At 57.8% G+C, this 18,921-nt stretch overlaps 3 protein-coding genes across 21 annotated transcripts in view; 1 reads left to right on the top strand and 2 right to left on the bottom strand.

The window, feature by feature from the left end:
* Espn (espin) overlaps positions 1-8,155 on the top strand; it is a 32,198-nt gene extending 24,043 nt beyond the window's left edge. For 5 of the 14 annotated variants that reach the window (XM_076565729.1, XM_076565734.1, XM_076565732.1 and 2 more), the window contains 4 exons: positions 87-232; positions 308-595; positions 5,114-5,197; positions 7,206-8,155. In XM_076565729.1, coding sequence (XP_076421844.1) covers positions 87-232; positions 308-595; positions 5,114-5,197 — 518 coding nt within the window. In that variant the 3' untranslated portion in view covers positions 7,206-8,155. Of the gene's footprint in view, positions 1-86; positions 596-2,220; positions 5,198-5,280 lie in introns of those variants that run through there. The other 9 variants (XM_076565727.1, XM_076565725.1, XM_076565723.1 and 6 more) reach the window with 6 other exon arrangements.
* Positions 8,156-8,385: 230 nt separating this feature from the next.
* On the bottom strand, positions 8,386-13,044 carry Tnfrsf25 (TNF receptor superfamily member 25). 2 transcript variants are annotated; one of them, XM_006993807.4, is made up of 8 exons: positions 11,842-13,044; positions 11,520-11,654; positions 11,037-11,192; positions 10,188-10,247; positions 9,989-10,087; positions 9,752-9,789; positions 9,161-9,344; positions 8,386-8,991 (listed from the first exon to the last, which is right to left on the bottom strand). In XM_006993807.4, exons 1-8 carry the CDS (start codon positions 12,044-12,046, stop codon positions 8,660-8,662), a joined length of 1,209 nt encoding a protein of 402 aa, XP_006993869.2. In that variant the 5' UTR covers positions 12,047-13,044; the 3' UTR covers positions 8,386-8,659. The 2 variants fall into 2 exon arrangements, with proteins under 2 accessions (XP_006993869.2, XP_076421855.1); XM_076565740.1 differs by having other exon boundaries at positions 9,752-9,786.
* A 148-nt stretch (positions 13,045-13,192) lies between these two features.
* Positions 13,193-18,921, bottom strand: part of Plekhg5 (pleckstrin homology and RhoGEF domain containing G5) — a 40,894-nt gene continuing 35,165 nt past the window's right edge. For all 5 annotated transcript variants that reach the window (XM_076565738.1, XM_076565739.1, XM_076565736.1 and 2 more), the window contains 12 exons: positions 18,732-18,827; positions 18,115-18,165; positions 17,749-17,898; positions 17,367-17,477; positions 17,103-17,252; positions 16,880-17,017; positions 16,629-16,748; positions 15,801-15,933; positions 15,601-15,716; positions 15,338-15,516; positions 13,878-14,651; positions 13,193-13,609 (listed from right to left, as the gene is read on the bottom strand). In XM_076565738.1, the coding sequence (XP_076421853.1) occupies positions 13,600-13,609; positions 13,878-14,651; positions 15,338-15,516; positions 15,601-15,716; positions 15,801-15,933; positions 16,629-16,748; positions 16,880-17,017; positions 17,103-17,252; positions 17,367-17,477; positions 17,749-17,898; positions 18,115-18,165; positions 18,732-18,827 (2,028 nt within the window). In that variant the 3' untranslated portion in view covers positions 13,193-13,599. The remainder of the gene's footprint in view (positions 13,610-13,877; positions 14,652-15,337; positions 15,517-15,600; positions 15,717-15,800; positions 15,934-16,628; positions 16,749-16,879; positions 17,018-17,102; positions 17,253-17,366; positions 17,478-17,748; positions 17,899-18,114; positions 18,166-18,731; positions 18,828-18,921) is intronic.

Raw genomic sequence — 18,921 nt, 5'->3', positions numbered from 1 at the left:
CTGGCTTGGAGAGGGAGTTTGGGCGGGCAGGAGGGAAATGGGAATGCTCCCTACCCCCAACTAAGTACCTCTTCTCCTGTGGGCAGGCACCAAATCTTTCAACATGATGTCCCCAACGGGTGACAACTCAGAGTTGCTGGCTGAGATAAAGGCAGGCAAGAGTCTGAAGCCGACACCACAGAGCAAGGGCCTGACCACCGTGTTCTCAGGCAGTGGGCAGCCAGCCTCCCAGGTAGGCGCTGGACGGGCGCCCCGCCCCGGCTCCCAGTGCCCGCCTGGTGCTCAGCCCTACTGCTTCTCCCGGCAGCCTGAGTCACCGTCACCGCCACCGCAGCCATCACCACAGCCCTTGGTGTCACCTGCGCCGTCTCGGCCCCGGAGCCCCACCCCACCAGCCTCTGGGCCTCAGCCATTGCTCAACGGCAGCATAGTGCCGGCGCCACCTGCCACCCCGGCACCAGGAGTGCAGCTGGATGTGGAGGCCCTCATCCCCACCCTTGATGAGCAGGGCCGGCCCATCCCCGAGTGGAAGCGCCAGGTGATGGTCCGAAAGCTGCAGCAGAAGATGCAGGAGGAGGAGGAGCAGAGGAGGAAGGTGGGTGGGGCTTCTGGGAAGCCCTGGGGTCTGCACTAAGCCTCTAGCCTGTGCCGCCTCTCCATCTGCTTTGACCCTTGGCGAGAAGCGAGGATACCCTACACATACCGGTCTCAATCTCCCCACGGTTAGCTGTGCCTTGAAGGGAGCTGTCAATGTTTACCAAACTCTAATGTACCTTCAAGTCACTTGGGACCTTATTAAAGAGCTTATTCTGCTTTGGGGACAAGGGTTGAGATTCTGCATTTCTAACAAGCTCCTTGGTGGACCATACTGAGTGGCCGAGAGAGGCTTGCTTTGCATCCAGACCGACCTGAACTCTATCCTGGTACTCTCCAACTGCAGCTACTGAGACTTGTTTCAGCCTCAATCCCCATATCCATAAGATGATTTGGTCATCACTAACTGATGGTCACCATTTATTCATCTAACCAGTGTTCCCTGAGTGCCATCCATGTATGGCACCCACTATTGTATCTTCTGAGGGCTCACCATGGGTGAATATACCAAAGCTACCAAGGTGGCTGTGGAGGTGTGGGTGAGTGTCAACAAGCAACTTAGTGTCCCTAACAGATAATGGTGTGAGTGTGAGAACCTGCGGTAATAAACAACTAAGCTTTATAATACACTGAGTGGTCAGGAGCCCAGGGGACTGAGGTGCCACTCAACTGGTTGCCAGCTGTGGGCTCGGGGGGGGGGGGGGGATGGGGGGGTGTAGTAGCCCAAGGTAATGGGCGGGGGAGGCACACAGCTGATTAAGAAGAGTGGGATGTGGAGAAAGTGGGCAGAATGGGCTGGTCTGGAAGTCAGAGTGGGTGTGTTTTGGGTATTCGGTGTATGTGGCAGCTGGTGCCAGTCAGGATACAAAGATTCAGCCATCTGCCAGGAAGAGACTGGGCCCCAGAGCATGGGAAGCCTGAGGGCAGGTAACTGGAAGAAGTGAGGCCATCACGCTTGTGTGGGAGGTGAGCTGTACTGGCTCTAGGTGGACTCAGCCCCAGAGGTGGAGCTGGGTCCCATACGTTTTATGGGGTAGGAGACTGGAACTTTAGCTTCTTTAAGACTAGAGTCTGAGGCGGGTGTGTGTGTGTGTGTGTGTGTGTGTGTGTGTGTGTGTGTGTGTGTGTGTGAAAGTGAGGTGGCCTTTCATCTAGACATGAAACATTGACCACTGAGACAAGCAGGACTTGGACCGCAGGAAGCCTGAGAAAGGGTCTGTGATCTGAGAGGGGGTGGCTGGGAAATAGCAGGCTGTGGATCGGGGAGGGGAGGACCTCTGTGCTTCTCAGCTTCAACGCCTTTCGCATGTTCTTTGGGTGGTGTAATGAGCGACCAAGTCAGGCGTGGAGACCCGGTCTGCAAGCCTGCCTTCCCCGCCTCAGGCGGCACCGCAGCCCCAGCCAGTGCCCTCTGCCAGCAACCAAAGTGAACGCTGCTCTGAGTCGGGAGCCGAAGCTTGCTGCAATGCAATCTCCCCGCCAGCCAGACTGCCGGTCTCTGCAAACGCGACCCCGCGGAGCCATTACACCACCCAGGACTTGCAAAAGGCCGCCGGCTCTGCTGCTGAGGGAGCTGGGCCAGAGGGAGACGCGCCCCCCTCCCCTCTCTTGTCTTCCCCGCCTTAGCTGACCGCTGCTAGCTCCTGCTGCTACCCCCCGGAAGGCTGGAGGTACTCCCGCGAGCACAACGCCATCCTGGGCCCCTTTGGCGAGCTCATGACGGAGGCCGACATCCTCCGTATCGAACAGCAAATCGAGAACCTGCAAGTGCTGCACAAGGCAAAGAAACTGGAGGCACGCCTGGAGCAGCTGGAGCTGGAGCTGGAGCAGCTGCTGCCGATCTCGGCCGCTCTGTCGGCGCCACGCTTCACAGTAGATCCACGGCGCATGCACGGCCGCGCAGCCAACCTGCCTGCCTGGTGCAGCAAGATCTCCACGCTGCTCAAGAGTATGGCCACGCTGCTGGCCACGCTGGGCGGCCGGCCCTCACAACTGGCAGAGCTGCTGGCCGCAGACACTGGCCAACCGCTGGCGCCGCTGCCAGACGCACCCTCGAGGCCTGGACCACTCTGTCTGGGCCGCTCTCATTCGCTCAGTTGGTGCCGGGAGGCCGTGGCACGGGAGATCCTCGAATGTGGCGTCTCGGTGCAGCACCTCCGTGCCGCTTACGAACTGCGCACTCAAGGCGCAGCGCCCACTCAGAGCCTGCGCCGCAAGCTCCCTCAGCCCACTAGCACCCAGGACCGGGAGCCCATCCTCGAGGAGGACTATGTGGCGATCGGTTCCAGTGAGCCGAGAGCCCTTGTCGCTAATGGCCTGTGGACTACAGATGAACCCCTTAACACCCTGGACCCACCGGAGCCATGGCACCGGGAGGAAGCTTTTCTGGAGCCTGAACAGCTAGCTAGCAGGCCTCCACTCTCCACCAAGCTGCCTGGTGTCCAGGACTACATCGACATGCGCAAGGAGCGCATCGTCTACCTCTTCCTGGAGCACTGGCGCAAGTGGACCTTCCAAGGACCTGGGCGTCATGCCCAGGCACGCCTGCGCAGACTGCTGCCCCGGGTAGTGGCCTCCGGCGCCGGTCCCCTCCCAGAAGCAGATGCCACTGCCCAGCAGCAACCAGCTGGTGAGGACTCGGACCGTGGCCCTGAAGAGCGGCTGCTGCAGCTGCTCAAGCAGCGACAGGTGGTGGGCAAACTGCTGGGCCACTGGAGGAGTCTGCTAAGGCAGGTGCCAGCGTGCCAGGCACCCGGCTCGAAGCTGACACGTGGTCTGTACTGGCCCGAGCACTTCCTGCCACCACTCGACGGCGGCACTCCGCGGAGCTACGACAGTCTCACCCTGGATCTCTTCATGTTAGGCTACTTTCAGCTACTGGAGATGGGCCTGAGCCGGGAGGAAAGGAAATTCCGGCACCTGCTGTGCTACGAGATGTTCGACCGGCTGGGCAGCCACCCGTGGGAGCTTATCCGCCAGTTCCACCGAGTAGTGCTGGAGGAGGTGGAGGCCGGAACGCGCGGCTGGGACGATGGCTTTGAGGATCTCAGGCGCCAGTTCTTCGGAGACAGTCCCGAGTCTGAGCCGACTCCAGAAGAGGCCCAAGAGAAGGAAGAAGGAGAAGAGAAGGAACAAGACCAGGAGGAAGAGGAGGAGGGGGAGGAAAAAGAGGAAGGGGAAGAGGAGAAGAGAAAGGAGGAGGAGAAAGAGGAGAGGGAGGAGGAGGAAGACAAAGAGAAGAGAGAAGAGGAGAGAGAGGAAGAGGAAGACAAGGAGAGAGAGGAAGAGGAAGACAAGGAGAGAGAGGAAGAGGAAGACAAGGAGGAGAGAGAGGAGGAGAGAGAGGAAGAGGAAGACAAGGAGAGAGAGGAGGAGCCCTCTGAAGAATCTGCCCCTGCTCAAACAGAGGACCCGCCACAGGGGCACTCAGAGGCCCCAGCCCCTGCGCCGCAGCCTCCTCCCGCTGCGCCTCCCCCAACCTCAGACCTGCCTAGTTCAGAGCCCCCAGCTGAAGAGCCCTTGGAGCTGGTGTCCGAGATGGGTGAATTCAGCAACGAGGACATTTGCCGCTATATTGACCGGAGCTTCTCCTTTTGGAAGGAGAAGGAGGCAGAACTCTTTGACATCTGACAGCAAATTTAGAGTTTAGTTTTGTGCCTGGATGCCTGTCTGACATCTGGAGGCCAGAATCAGACAGAAAGAACCAGATTCTCAAAAAGCCTGCTTCTCTGGGGCTTTTGAGGTCCCCTAGGAGGGAGAAAGTGAGGCGTTTGTGAGATTGGTTAGTCGCAGGGCGTCAGGTGTTGCTCTCTATGAAGCCAGGCAGCAGAAGTTAAGGAACTCTGGGTCCCCCGAGGGCAGTGTAGTTCTGTCTGTCCATCTCTGGTTTTCCACTGGAGTTTACAGCTACCTGCCTGGCCACCCGTGCAGTGTTCTGTGTGGTGTGTGATGTGCACAGACCCTTTCTCTTCTGTAACATCCAAGGAATAAAGCACTCTGTTATGGGCTATGTTGGTACACCTCTCCCCACGTCATTGTAGCCCCACATAGTGGAACGTTCCCTGTCCCACTAAGAAAAGAGCAAGCATGGGCCAGCTGGCCCTCCATAGGAAATTGAAAGCAGCCTGGATCTTTCTGAGCTGACCCAGTGTGTGGTACAAGTCTGTATCTGCCTAGAGATTCTGGAAAGCAGGCTTGGGGCCATCTAGCCACCTGCTTCGTGGGAAATCAGGACCCAGCTACTTTCCTGCTTCTGCCCTTTCACCTCCTCTGATCTATCTGGCTCTGCCTTTAGGAAACTGGTCGGGTCACTGGGGAGCAGATGCCCCTTTTGAGCAGGCCATCACCAAGCACCATTATCTGATTGCATCGTAGGAGGCCACCAAAAAGGTCTTTTCTTATAAACACATCTATATTCTGCCGTCCCTGAATTCTCCATGCCCCCTGGGTTGGAAGTGCATGCCCCTGGCCTGTAAATCACAAGTCAAGCTGGTCCTGAAGCTGTGTGGTTGTGTTGTAGGAGGAAGAGGAGGAGGCCTGGCTGGCCAGCCTGCCTGCCTGGAGACGAGACATTCTTCGGAAGAAGCGGGAAGAGGAGAAGTGAGTGTCTAGAGGAGCTCCTTGGCATGCATCTTGACTATCTCTGGGGCTGTGATGTCATCTAATACTGTCTCTTTCTCATTCCAGGAAGCAGAAGCGGTGAGTACAGTACTGGCCCCGACCTACCACTTCTTACACCCAGTCACAGAGGCTCGTTCGCTCCTTCATCCAGCCCATTACTTCAGTCCTCGTATTGTAACCTTTCAGCTTCCAATAATGACACCAGACCCTTAATTACTTAGCACCTGCCAAGTCTAGCTCTCATGCTCTGATCACATTGTTACCTAGACCCCCATCTCCTATTATTAACCTAGCTTTTCGCCAACTGTGTTAGCAACATACCTATCATCCCACTTGGGAGGTATAGGCAGGATTATCCTTGGCTTCAGAGCCAGTTCATGGTCAACCTGATCTACAGGTGACCTTATCTTAAAACAAAAGACAAACAAAAGCCTACCCTTTCTATCCTGGTTTTTCTGTTTTAATTATGTGTATGTCTGCATGCCTGTGTGTGAGTAAGGCATGTGCTTATGGAGACCAGCGGTGTCGGATCCTCTGGAGCTGGAGTTACAGGTGGTTATGGGCCACCCAATGTGGGTGCTGGGAATCCAGTTTGGGTCCTCTGGAAGAGTAGTACACGATCTTAATTGATAAGCCATCTCTCCAGCCCCAAGAACAGTTATTTTAACTCCAGGCTCAATAACTTGATCATTCATGTTCCCCTCAACTTCGTTTCTGTACCAGGAATCCATCCTGGTGCTGCTAGATAGAGGCATAATGTGCACCACATGTGTGCTTTAAATTCTGTGGTGGCCACATTGAGACATTTTTAAAGAGATAGGTAAACCTAATCTTAAAACTTAATGCATGAAAAGCATTATTTCAGCATTTCAACGTGAGAGTTATTAATGAGAGCTAGGCATACATAGCTCAGCTGGTAGGTTCAACCTCCAGTATTACACATAAATCTGGAGTCATGGGACTGGAGAGATGGCTCAGTAGTTAAAACACTTGTTGCTCTTCCAGAGGACCCAGGTTCAACTCCCAGCAACCACAACACAGCTCAAAACCATCTATAACTCCAGTTCTAGAGGATCCAATGGCCTCTGTTAGCCTCCTAGGGCACCAGGCACACATGTGGTGCACAGACATAAATGCAGGCAGATACTCATATATATTCAATTAAATCAAAATACTCATATATATTCAATTAAATGAAACTGAAAACAAAACAAAACAACAACCAACCCCTGGAGAGATGGCACAGGCCTGAATTCCAGCATGCAGGAGGATCAGAAGTTCAAAGTGGCCTTGTCAACATAGCAAGTTTGAGGCTAGCTTGCAATACATCAAGACCCCCCCCCCAAATATCAATTTTTTCTTTCAATTCTTTTAAGGGAAAGAATGTTTTTCTTTCCCTTAAAAAATTAGTTTTCAAAGGACCATGTGCATGGCAACTTGAACTTTTCAGTTGCTCACAGCAGGCAGGGTAAGTGGTCAACAGAGCAATCTACCCTTATGCTTTTTCAGAGTTGGGGATCAAAGCTCAGTGCTCTAGGCAAGCACTCTTACTGGGGAGCTGGACCCCCAGCCCTAGCCTTGTGCTCTGAGAACCTGTCCCTAGCTAGCTTGCTGGCCTGTTCCCCAGTAATGAGATCCCCAACATCTCCACCCTATTCCCTGGTAATTTAGATGGACAGCTCCCTAACAACTCAAGTCCTGTCTCCAATGACAGGCCTCCTGTCATTGATCCCCTGAACTCGGTAACATTCAATCCCCACACAGGGCCACCTCATGACCCAGCACCTCTTTCCAGTAATACTCCTCCACAAAAATAATCCAGCTTTCGCCTCCGCTTACCCTCTCTTCTGAGTGTCCCTGTAACTCCTCCCTGAAAACCCCGGGACCTAAGCAGAGAAGTTCCCTTAGCTTCCTCTCCCGCTGCCGTCCTGGTGTCTGGCCTGCCCCAGGGTCGTCCCCAGGCATCACTGAGTTTTGCCACCCATAAACAGAAAAGAGGAGGAGAGACAAAAGCAGGAAGAAATGCAGAGGGCGAGAGAACAGTCCGAGAAGCTGCGGACACTGGGCTACGACGAGGCCAAGCTCGCACCCTGGCAGCGACAGGTCATCTTGAAGAAGGGGGAGATCCCTAAGTAATAGGAGTCTCGGCCTCTGGCGAGCAGCCTCACAAGTTCTGAGAGATGGGGAGCGGCCCCCCCAGCCCCCGCCCCATCCTGCCAGGTTGGTGCGGAGGGGCTGGGAGCCTTGCCGCCCTTCCCTTCGGTGCCGGAACCCTCCCTGTCCCCCTCTCTGGCCCCACATCCCCGGCCCTGCTGCTGGAGTGCTTGCGTGCTGCCGCTGTCGCCTGGAAAACGTGCCCAAGCCGCTGACACAAAAAGAAAAAAAAAAAAAAAGAAAAAAGAAAAAGAAAAGAGAAAAAATATGCTTATTTGCATGCTCACTTACATCTATTTGCATGTTCGTCTACCTTGTGCTGAGCTCTCCCCAGCCCCGTGGGTGGTGACTTTTCCTGCAGGGCGCACGCCGGGCTGCAGCCCTCTCCCCCGCAGCCCGGAACCCACATTGCCAGCGTATGCTGGGTGGAGACAGACCCCGAGCTCGGGGAAGGGGTTTTCCTCCCTCCACGACCCAGATCTGCGCTAGCCAGGGCTAGGCTGCATTTCTCATCCCCGGGCGAGGGTTTCCTCTCAGTCATTTGTTTACCAGAAACGATGAAACTTGCCTGTTGGGGCGGAGCTGCCGCTCCCGAGGGGCCCCACCTTAACTCCCACCCCAGCCCAATTAAGCCCTCCCAGTCCCCAGCCAGGACCCGTGCTCCCCCGACTCTTACATGGTCCCAGTGGTGTAAGTGGAGGGCCAGGAACCCTGCTCCTGTACCTGCAGCTATTCCTGACCCCATCCCCCACCCGCTTCCTTCCCCCATTAAACCTCTATCCGCCAACTGTGGCTCTCATTCACTCTCACTCGCCGCCGTCTTACTGACTTTCTCCTTCTGGGGCCACTGGGTCAAAGCGGATGCGTGAGGGGTTGGCGTGGGAGCTAAGGCCACTGGTTTCCACTGTGCGCCGCAGTTCCTAAGGCCTCAGGACCCCTAGCCCACTCAGCTCCCGGGGAAACAAAGGGAACCAGAGCGCCACTTGACACCCCTAGCCCCCACTGAAACACCAAGAAGCTACTTAAAATATTTAATACCAAGTCCAAACTCAGGCTGATAAACAGCTGTGCAACCAGTCACTTGGCCCCTTCCAGTATTTCTCCATGACGCTTCCCTTAGCTGGAGCTCCGTGGGGCAGGGAAGCAGGGGCGAAGCCACCTGGCGCTGCTACGCAGGACCAGGACGGTGCTAGGGGGTCAGTAAGTGACATAAAATGTCTACACGCATAAGTAACGATACTTAAGGCTCCTGCAAGGGTCCCTAGAGTGACAAAGAGGCTGGTGGGCTTCATCACGGGCCGCCGTGCTGCAGGCGGCTGCGCAGGTCCTCGGCACAGCCTTCCAACCCCATGCGCTCCAGGGCCGCATAAATGGCAGCCAGGCCTGCAGGCTGCTGCTGGCGCCAGCGCTTGAGCATCTCGTACTGCTGGTCTCGGAAGCGGCAGATCTCCACCTCCACGGCCTCAATTTCCGCCTCCCGTAGCCCCAGCGTGCGCACGAACTCCTTCCACCGTCTGGCTGGGACCGCATCCATCACATCATAGAGCTGCGGCCCAGGCTGGAGCATAGCAGCCGGCGAGCCTGCAGGGGGCGCTGGCGAGAGCGGAGGTGCCAGAGGAAGGCCTGAGGTGGGATCAGGGATGTGAGGATGCTTTCCACCACGGGGCTTAATGGACTTCTTTGGGCAGGACAGAAATCACCCGGAGAGGACAGGAAGTCGGCTGTGTAATAACAATGTCCCACCTTGGACTTGGGAAGATGGGGTCAGGCCTCAGCCACTTGGATCACTTACCAAGAGTTCTGTTTGGCAGCTGATTCCAGGGCTGGGGAGCCTGGCTGTAGGCCATCTCCTGAGTCTGGGATAAACCAGGGATCCAGCTGTTGCCTACCAACTGGACAGTGGTACAGACTTTCCCAGTACTGTCTTGGGGTGCCAGGAGGCTGTGGGCGCTGTCTGAGGCTGAAAGATGGGTAGTCTGGAAGGGGGGAGGGACCAGGTCAGCCATGTGTATCTAGAAAGGACTTTGCAAGTTTCTGGCCAAAGTGGGCATTTCCTGGCTCAGGAAGCAGAATCGCCTTCCTAGATTCTGTGCGTACACACACTGACACTCCCGTGGCCCAGCAGCAGGTCTACTGTGTATGCCTGAAGTCTGTCCTCCCCCCCCTCCCCGCCCCGCCCCGTCCTTTGGAGGTGTTCAACCCTTCAGTGTCTGGCCTGGGGGACTTGTGTGACATCAGTAGACAGTCACTTGAGAGCAGGTGCTGTGGCTGGTCTTGTTCACTGATAACTCAGCTCTTAGCACGTTGATCTGTTACAACCATGCTGAGCACTGGGGCTGTCACTCTCCTAGTTCCAGAAGCTTCCCAGCACTGAGGTAGTTACCTGTGGTGGGGTCAGGGTCTCCATCCCAGCTGCGTCTGCTGACAGAGACAGAGAGGCCCAGTCAGCAGCAGGCAAGGCCCATAGGCTTGGGCGTTAGTTCAGGGCCTCGAGTCCTTTTGCACCTCATACTCCTTCCCTCAGTTTCCCCTTCTGCATCAGAGTTCCAGAGGCTCTGGAGTACCTATCTTTACCCCAGGCCTCTGGTAATGCATGTGTGCAATGCATGTATGGACTTACCAGGAACCACAGGCCTGCAAGGCTGGCATCGGCAATACGCACAGATCAGGGTGGCCCCGAGCAGGAATGTGGCCCCCAGAAGCACCTGGACCCAAAATACTGAAAGAACAGTAACTGGTGAGTGCCGGCTAGCAGCCACCCCCTGCCCCACACTGGCCGCCCCAGCCAGCCTTCCCACCAGAATTCCCAGCATTATCACCTACTCCACTGCCAGCCACAGCAGGCTGTCCTGTAGGCGTCAGGATGTCTGCTGAAACCCCTGTAAAGGGAGGGGGACAGACTGAAGGCTACCCAGGAGTGCCTGACACCTTCCCCATCTGGCAGGAGGTGGGCGCTTCCATCCTGGGAGCCTCATCCTGCCCCCAAACATTCCCCAAGTGTGGCTGAAATGTCACTTGGGTCACTAATATCAACCATCACTACTGAGCTTCTAGCCAGACTCCACAAGAACAGGACTTTTCATCTTTAGTTCCTGGATAGTCCTAGTGCCTAAATCAGGGTCTATGAGATAGCACAGACTCAGGTGGATGAGCAGATAAGGTGCCTTTCCCCTTATTACAGCTCTCGGAAGAACATCACAGCACCCCCATGTTCAGAGGGAAAACCTGAGATCTCGCAGCTAGCCAAGGACTAGCAGCAAATCTAGTCTCAGCCTAAGTTTCAAAGCTCTGGCAGTCAGTGCAACCAAATAAATGAGAAATCCATCCTAAATAGGGGGGTGGAAGGGCCAAGGGACATTCTGGCAGGAAGTGAAGATATGCTCCTTTATGTATCTGCATAATGCTTTACCCTCCTGTTGTCTGAAATGCCCTTCCATGACAAAGCCAAGCCGCCCCCAAAGCCCCCACCCTGCTCCCAGCCTCCCTCCCAGCCTCCCTCCTGGTCCAGGACAGCCCCTTATGTGAGGCAGAACGTGCAGTCATTGCCATGGCCATAGCAGGCAGGCTGGCAGAGCCCTGCAGAACAAGAGACGGTTTGTGTCAGGGCAGGAGAGGAGGGAGCCGAAAGAAAGTGGCTTAGGGTAGACAGCCTAGGATGGGGTACTCACCAGGGGTTGGTGGAGTCGTACAATCTGAGCATGGGTGGCAAGAAAAGGGTGAACTTTCCCTACATGGCTCGGTGGAGCAGACAAGAAGCCGGCCTGACTGGCAGCCACATTGGGTGTCCGACACTGCTGAACAGTTCTTCAGGGTCACTTGGAAAGCTGGGGGGGGAAGGGGGGTGCAAGAATGTGGGAACACGGATGTGTCAAGGCTACTGGGCTCCACAAAGAAGCAGGGACAACCTCCCAGAGAAGGTTGTCCCACAGGCAGACGTGAGCAGCTCAGAGTTGACCAGAGGCCAAGGCATGTGGAAACAGGAAGGCCACAGGGGAGAGCAGAAGGATAGACTGGAGCAGAATACCTGGTGGATCCTCCGCAGTGGACTGAACACAGGAGTCCACGCCCAAAGACTGGGCCCCAGCCAGCTCTGAATGGCCCTGACCATGGCCTGTCCACCAGAGTCCCCTGAGCCCTAGGCAGCCTCTTACCCTCTTCATCACAGGCTTGGCAGCGGGTGCAGTCAGTCCTAAAGTGGTTTCCCCAGGTTAAGAAAGTGCCCTGAGGGCAGGGAAGGCAGGTGGAGTCGCCACAGGGCTCTGTGCAGGAGGCCTTCATGTAGTGTCCTGCGGAACCCAGGCAGGTGTCAGGGTCAAACCTGCTCCCCGCCTGTCCCTTCCTGTCTCTGGCTCTCTCCTTCCCTCCCAGCTGTGGTCCCCCCCCCAGCTCCCCGGACCCCAGCCTGTCTCAGCCCCCCCACCCTGACACTGCTCTCCTCCCCTGCTTCCCCCTCCTCACCCTTCCAGCACCTACCTTTTGGGCAGCCCCTGCAACAAAACCTCTTCTGTGGGTCACTGGCACAGTCACACCTGCCAGGAGTGCTGCCCTGGCCCTGGCCAGCGGGCAGCGGCGGCGGCAGCAGCAGCAGTAGCAGAAAGAGAGCCTGAGGAACACGTGCTGCTGACCCCCGTGTGGCTGCCCCAGGAGGCCACCTCTCCCTCCCAGGCTCTTCCTCCATTCCAGAGCCCAGCAGAATTGCTTTCTGAGTAGCTCACTTCTCAGGCTCCTGGGCAGAATGGGGTGGGCCATGGAAGGGGGACCAATTTCCTTCTCCCTCTACAGACCCAGCTTATCAACAGCAGAGAATGGCCCCTTGACAGCCCTTGGCCCATTTCCCCAACACCCATCGAGACTGAACCACCCTGTCCCCAACCAGGCCTTCCGCGAGGTGGAGGCCCCCAGACCCCTTTCCTCGGAGTGTGTGCTTCCTCTTAGCGGAAGGGCGCGCCTGAACCTCTAACTAGGTCGCGGGTGGAGGCAACTCAGCCCTCAAGGAGGTCGGAGTTGAGACGCCGCTCCCCGTGACCCTCCAGGAGAGGCTTGGCTCCCGGGATGCAGGTCAGATTCCAGGTTATTTCCTGGCCTCCCTCGACCCCACTCACCTCAGCCATGCGTCCCAGGGGCAGTGGCTCCATGGCGGTCTGCACCACCTGGGCCCTCTGAGTGCTACTCTGGTCGCGCAGCCCGGGGCTTCCCCACCAGCCCAGCCGCTGAGCTCCTAGCCCAGAGCCTGCCCGCCCGCCCGCGCCATCCAGAAAAGCCCGCCTCGGGGGGGATGGCCAGGGAGGGGTCTGCCTCTCTTTGGCAGCTGAGGGGGCGTGACTCTACCAGCCACAGACCTTCCCCGGTGTGGTGCACACTGGGAGCCGACACAGGCTTTGACTAAGCCCAAACGGGACAAGCTGCATCCTGAAGCCACCCTGGGCCTAGCTTCAGCCCTGAGAGCCAATGCTTAGAGGTGGGTCCAGGGCAAGTGTCCTTTCTCTGGGCCTCGAGTACGTGGGATGGGGTGGGGAAACAGGTAGGAGACCTATATCTCCCCGAACAGTTGTGTCAGGGGTTCTGGGATGGACAGAGCCCTGAGTTCTAAGGAATCCGAAGATTCAGAGAGGGCAGGATCAAGAAGCATTTCCTGGAGGTCCCAATTCACTGTGGCCTCCGGGCTGTGGCAGGAGGCAAGTTTGGTCTTGGGGTGTTGGCCCACAGTATCTTTCTTCTCCCACAGGGGCCCCACTACAGCTGGAGACACACACACACACCCAGCCAGCTCAATGCACGCGAGCAGGGAACAGATGGGGTCCCAGAAGCACAGGACTCTTTCCAGAACAGTATATACAAGTCTTTATAAAAGATCCAGACTCAATAAATACGCAGCGTGACAGAGCCCAGCCCGAGCCTCAGAGGCCAGCACGAGTCCAAATGAGGGTGGCGGGGAGGGCAGTTGGGGAACCTAGCCCGGAGGATCAGGGCCAGCCACGTCAAGAGCAGAGGAAAAGGGGCTGCCTGGGGAGGGCGGAGCATGGCAGCCAGGGCCCGGAACTCTATGGAGCCCTTCTCCATTCCATCCAGTCCGGCAAAGTGCAAACTGACCACGGAGTGATGGGTAGCCATTCTGCCTGGCACTCTGGCACACGCACACGAGGCGGCAGCAGTGACACCGGTGCCACATCCCCCAGGCGGCATGTTCTCTGCTGTCCCTTAGTCAGCGTCACCCTTGGGGTCTCCTTCCGCTCAGACCTCTCTGCAAGGGGCGGGGAGAAAGTCCATCCTCGGTTGTCCAGTCACAAAGTGGCTTTAGCTAACCCTCCTCTCCACCATGGTCCTGGCCCCGTTCACTGATGCCTCTACAGATACTCCCGCCTGGCACTGGGACAGGTCTAAAGCACCTCTTCACACTCCATCCCCAATGCTGATGCTTGCATGGGTACTGTCACTACCCACTCCCAAGACTCAGTACTACCCACACCATCACACTGAGTCATCTGCCCCCCCCCAGCCGGGCCACTCACGAGGCAGTGAGCGTGGAATTCAGCAGCAGGGTGGTCCTGATCCGATAGAGCTGGGCCAGGGTCAGCTTCCTATGCTGAGCGGAGATCCCTGGTGGCGGCTCAGGCTGCACCCTGGGAGCAGCCCCAGAAGAGATGTCTTTCCTTCTGGCAGAACCTGTAGGTCCCCTCGTGGAGTGGCTGGCTCTGTTCTCAGGTTCTGACAATTCAGAGCCTTGGCTAGGGCCACAGGCCCCTGGGCAATTCCAGCCAGGCCCACCTTCCTGAAGGGAGCTCCGAGTCCTCACCCCAGGGGCCACAGTGATCAGGCACAGTTCTGACAGGCTGCGGCTAGGAGCTGGGGGCACTCCCCGGGGGGCAGCTGCAGACAGCAGCTGTAGGAGGCTGGCCTCGGATTTGGACTTGAGCAGGCGGGGCAGGCGAGGGAGCAGCTGGACAGGGATGCGGCGGCGGAGGCGGGGTGAGGACGGGGGCGAGGGGGTGTGCGCTGACTCCAGGGGCTGGGGCACAAGCCCCACCACAGGGGCCGGGGCCACAAAGTCTTGCAGAGAAGTGGGGGACAGGGTGCCATAGGCAGAGTCCATGGAGCAGGAGCGGCCGTCCACCGGGCCCAGGGGCAGCAGCTCGCTCGTGGGAGTCACCGATGAGGCGGTGGTGCTGAGAGAGGTCTCGTCCGACTGGGAGCTGAAGGGGCCTCGGTCAAACTCGGGAGAAGACAGTGTCTCCCCAGGCTCTACCACAACCATGGCCAGGGTCTCGGTGGAGCCATCTGAGGCACTGTAGGGGCCAGAGGGATTGTCAGTCGGCCAGAACATACCCAAAAACCCTAAAGCAGCCTAGGGAACTCAGGGCTCGAAGCTCAAATGTGGTCCCTGACATCAGCACCTCTCCTGACCTGACACAGCTGTGCACAGGCTGCAGACAGCTACAGGTAAAGGGTCATGTGGCAAACTGTCCTCCATGCCTGGCCTCTGGCAGGAGACAGCGCTGTCCCCTGACACTCCCACTGGGGTCACAACATGACACGATTCAGAGGAGAGTCCCTATCAGCGTCCTGGGCTGGCTGGGGCAACCTGTCCTGATGGACCCTACTGAATGTTTTTATTGTGTGTGTGTGACCTGCTCTGCTGTGCAGCCTAGAGCTTGTTACAAAGACCAGGCTGGCTTCAAATGTTTGGCAATCCTCCAGCCTCACCTCTGGTATTATAGCCATGTACCTTAGCTTGGTGGGTAGATTGTGTCTACCTGTCTGTCTGTCTGTCTGTCTTTTCTTCTTTCTTTCCTTCCTTCCTTCCTTCCTTCCTTCCTTCCTTCCTTTCTTCCTTCCTTCCTTTCTTGAGACAAGGTCTTACTTTGCTGCCCAGGCTGGCATGACTTGAGGTAATCCTCCTGCCTCAGCTCTCAAGTGCTGGGATTATAAGCACGAGGCCCCAGCTTACCAGGTAGTCTTGGGGTACACATACCAGCGCTGAGAGCCGAGGCTGTTGCTGCTCTTCCGCAGGATGGTGGGGGAGCTGGCAGCTGAGGAACTCTCCTCACCCTCCTCTTCGCGCTCATCTTCCTCCTCTTCCAGGCTCTGCAGGTGTTGGCTGCCTGGATGCTCCTGTGCACACAGCTGTGCACGCAACTGCTGCAGCTGGTTCTGCAGGTTGAGTGGGCACAGACACAGAGTGAGCCCTGAGAACAGGCCCCATTTCCCTGCACCCCTCCGTCACTCAGGTCTCACCTGGGCGTTGTAAATAGTGTCCACCCAGCTTCGGCATAAGGCCTGGCTGCTGGCCTGGAATGTGTAGGCCCCCACAGCACTGTGGAATTCATTCAGGTAGATGAGGACGAAGGAGCCTGGTCATGGAAGGGCCAGGTTAGTATCACAGCCCCTGCCCATGGCAGCCCCTTGACCAAGAACAGGGGGCCGGAATTCCTCACCAGGGTCCCGAAGCTCCCGGCACACAATCTTATCCACCAGCAGCGGTGGCCTGATGACCTTGGTTCTCTCTGCCTTCTTCACGGCCTTGGTCACCAAGAGTAGATCAGTGAACAGGAAGCAGTACACGTCCATCTGTGGAGGGGAAGCCAGGGTTGTAGGGTCATGAATAGGATCCTGAGGTGGCAGGAAACGTTTGTCCTTGTCTGTTGTTTTTCGAGACAGGGTTTCTCTGTGTAGCCCTGGCTGTCCTGGAACTCACTATGTAGTCCATGCTGGCCTTAAACTAACCGAGATCCACCTGTTTCTACCTCTAGAGTGCTGAGATTAAAGGTGTGCACCACCACCACCTTGGTTAGTTTGTCAACTTGACACAAGCTAGGGTCATCTAGGAAGAGGGACCCTGGACTGAGAAAAACACTTCCATCAAATTAGCCAGTAGACATATCTGTGGGGCATTTTCTTGATTAGTGACTGATGTGGGAGGGCCCAGCCCACTGTGGGTGGTGCCATCTCTGGGCAGGTGGTCCTGGGTTCTGTAAGAAAAGCAAACTGAGCAGCCTATAAAGCAGTGTCCCACCATGGTCCAGGCTTCATTTCCGGCCTCTGGGTTCCCGCACCAACTTCCCTCAGTGATGGCCTGTGACATGGAAGTGTAAACCAGAGACACTCTTTCCTACCCAAATTGCTTCTGACCATTTTATCACATCAATCAAAAGCAAACTAGGACGGTTACCATATAACTAACTAGGCAGCTCTGAACCACTGACTCAGGCCCAGGGGAGAGCCCCAGGAAGGATGGTATCGGGTGTGGGGTGGTCCTAGGTCACCTTGCTGTCTCTCCCTTCCTTCATCCTCAGGCTCCCTTCCAGCAGCAGCTGCCGAGTCTCTTCAGGGGAGGCGCCAGGCATGGGTGCTGTCAGGTCCAGATGTAAAAATTCCTTCAAGAGCTTTAGGTGGGGTGCAGATGTCAGAGAGGTCAGGGCCAAATCTGAGAGCCCCCCCAAGGGAGATCTGCAGCATACACCCCCCCTCTTACAGTCGGGAGCTTCCAGAAGGACACTAGAGACTCAGCGCCCACCTTATCCACCTCATCATTGCTGCCTTCCACGACTTCGTAGGCATCGATCCGGCTCACCACCCCCGCCAGCCGCTGGCGCTCCTGGCGCTGCCGCATGCACGTGTTCACGTGGTGGATGAAGCGTTCCACAGAGCTGATCTGAAGACAGGCGATGATGGAGTTTAGGGCCAGGATCTGGGAGAGACAGAGCCTGGGAGGGCAGTATGCTCACAATTCAGGTTACCATGGTGATCACTGCTTCCTTGGCGCGGGGCTCGTCAGTCTTCCTCAGCACTGACTTGAGCAGCAGCGGGTATTTGGTGAGCCGCTGATGGGGCTTGGCCAGCATGTCACTCAGCTTCAGCCGCTGGCACTGCTGGTGCTTCTCAGCCCACTGCGGGTGGGGGCGGGGCTCTGGTTAACCTCGCCCCTCGGGCCCCGCCCACCCCTCGGGCCCCGCCCACCAGGTCCGGCCCCCAGGTCCCGCCCCTGAGCTCCGGGCCCTCACCGTGACATAGGTGCGGAATAGGTCGTTGTCACGCAGCAGGCCACGCATGTACTCCATGCAGCCCTCCTCCTCCATACAGTACCGGATGTATGGCTTGAAGAGTGAGCCGAACTGGCCCGGAGCAGAACCACACACAGCACCTGTTACCTCAGGACTCCAGGGGCCTCAGGGACTTACTTCCCACACCACCCCAGCGGGAGAGCATTTCCAGGTGAGGATACCAAGCCTCAAAGTCACCACCCATAGCCGGGTGGTAAGGACTCAAACCCCGGTCACCAACGCGAACTACTTCCTCTCTTGGCCAGAGGGTTAGTGGGAACCAGAGGGGATGTATGGGCAGGCAGGATCTAGCCCTGGGGGGTTTCGGTGTCTCCGCCCGTACCATCTTGAATCCTTTGAGAAAGTCCCCAGGCTGCAGCAGCGCCCGTGTGCGCCGCGCCTTCTCCAGCACCGGCACCATCACGCTGCTCCACAGCCCCCGGTGCAGCCGCGCGATCTCAGGGATGTTGCCGAACAAGCGGTCGGCCTCCACCTGGGCGCACAGGCGAGGGTCAGCGCCGCCCCGGCCCGCCCACTCCTCCCGGCTGGCCCCGCCCCTGCCCCTCCTCCCGGCTGGCCTCGCCCCCCTCCTCCCGGCTGGCCCCGCCCCCTCCTCCCGGCTGGCCCCGCCCCCGCCCACTCCTCCCAACTGGCCCCGCCCCTGCCCCAGCACCCCCCTCCCCCGACACCGCCCCAGGCCAGGTCGCACCTCACACAGGAGCCCCGACTCTTGCAGGTTGAGAAGACAGCACAGGAACAGCTGTAGGGGGAGGGGACACTGCAGCAGGGGTGGGGGTAGGGGTGTCCCGACCCTGCCCAGACTCTTAAGTCACTCCTTCCCCATAAGGTCCTGAAGCAGCCAGAGGGTGTTTGGACCCTCCACGTCCGGAAGCGCCAGCCCACCCATGGTCCAATTGGGGGAGAGCTGGGGAGAATGGTTTCTTAGCATACCTGGAATGCGCTGGGTCACCTCTGCCCTGGTTCAACCCCCTCCAGGAAGGCCAAGGCCAAGGCAGGTGCTCCGCTCCCCAGCTGAATCCCCTAAGTGCCTACCCACTGTGTCCCAGCCAGGGTGTCCTCCTGAGAACCTGACGTACAGCTTGTGTTGAGAAGCAGCCGTGAATCAGCTGGGCCCTTACCTAGGTTAAGTCAGCCTCCCGGCCAGCACGCCTGACACCCCTCCCAGGCACCCGCAGGACTCCGCGCCCCAGAGGCAGCCTGCAGCCTGCCTTCCACTACTGTCAGGCAGAGGCCCAGCTTAGCTGAGGGCACACTCAGTTGGCCTCTGCAGGTGGGAAAGCAGCAGGGACCCGGGTCCACACTCACGTTGGTGATCACGCGCAGCCTCCGGATGTAGGAGACCTCTGTGTGCAGGAGTTCCCACACTGCCTCCTGTTGGTGGCACTGCCGCCGGGACAGCTTCTACAGGAGAGGCAGGACAGGTTAGCCAGGAGCCTCGGGTGTGTGGGGACAGTCCGGGAGGGTGGGCAGCCCGGGAGGGTGGGCAGCACCCAGC

This window comes from Peromyscus maniculatus, chromosome 2 (assembly GCF_049852395.1).
Source record: "Peromyscus maniculatus bairdii isolate BWxNUB_F1_BW_parent chromosome 2, HU_Pman_BW_mat_3.1, whole genome shotgun sequence".
In the NCBI taxonomy this organism is placed as follows: domain Eukaryota; kingdom Metazoa; phylum Chordata; class Mammalia; order Rodentia; family Cricetidae; genus Peromyscus; species Peromyscus maniculatus.
Note: the sequence above shows the minus strand (reverse complement) of the source record. Positions and strands in the feature narration are given on the sequence as shown.

Excerpts from the sequence above, each read along its gene's own strand:
- Tnfrsf25 (XM_006993807.4), bottom strand. The coding sequence starts at position 12,046 with ATGGAGGAAGAGCCTGGGAGGGAGAGGTGGCCTCCTGGGGCAGCCACA. Across the intron at positions 9,345-9,751 it reads AGACCCTGACCCCACCACAG|ACTACCCATCTTTCAGCCTC; the intron begins GTAACTACCTCA and ends CCCCCCTTCCAG. Across the intron at positions 8,992-9,160 it reads GCTGCCAAACAGAACTCTTG|GCCTTCCTCTGGCACCTCCG; the intron begins GTAAGTGATCCA and ends ATCCCACCTCAG.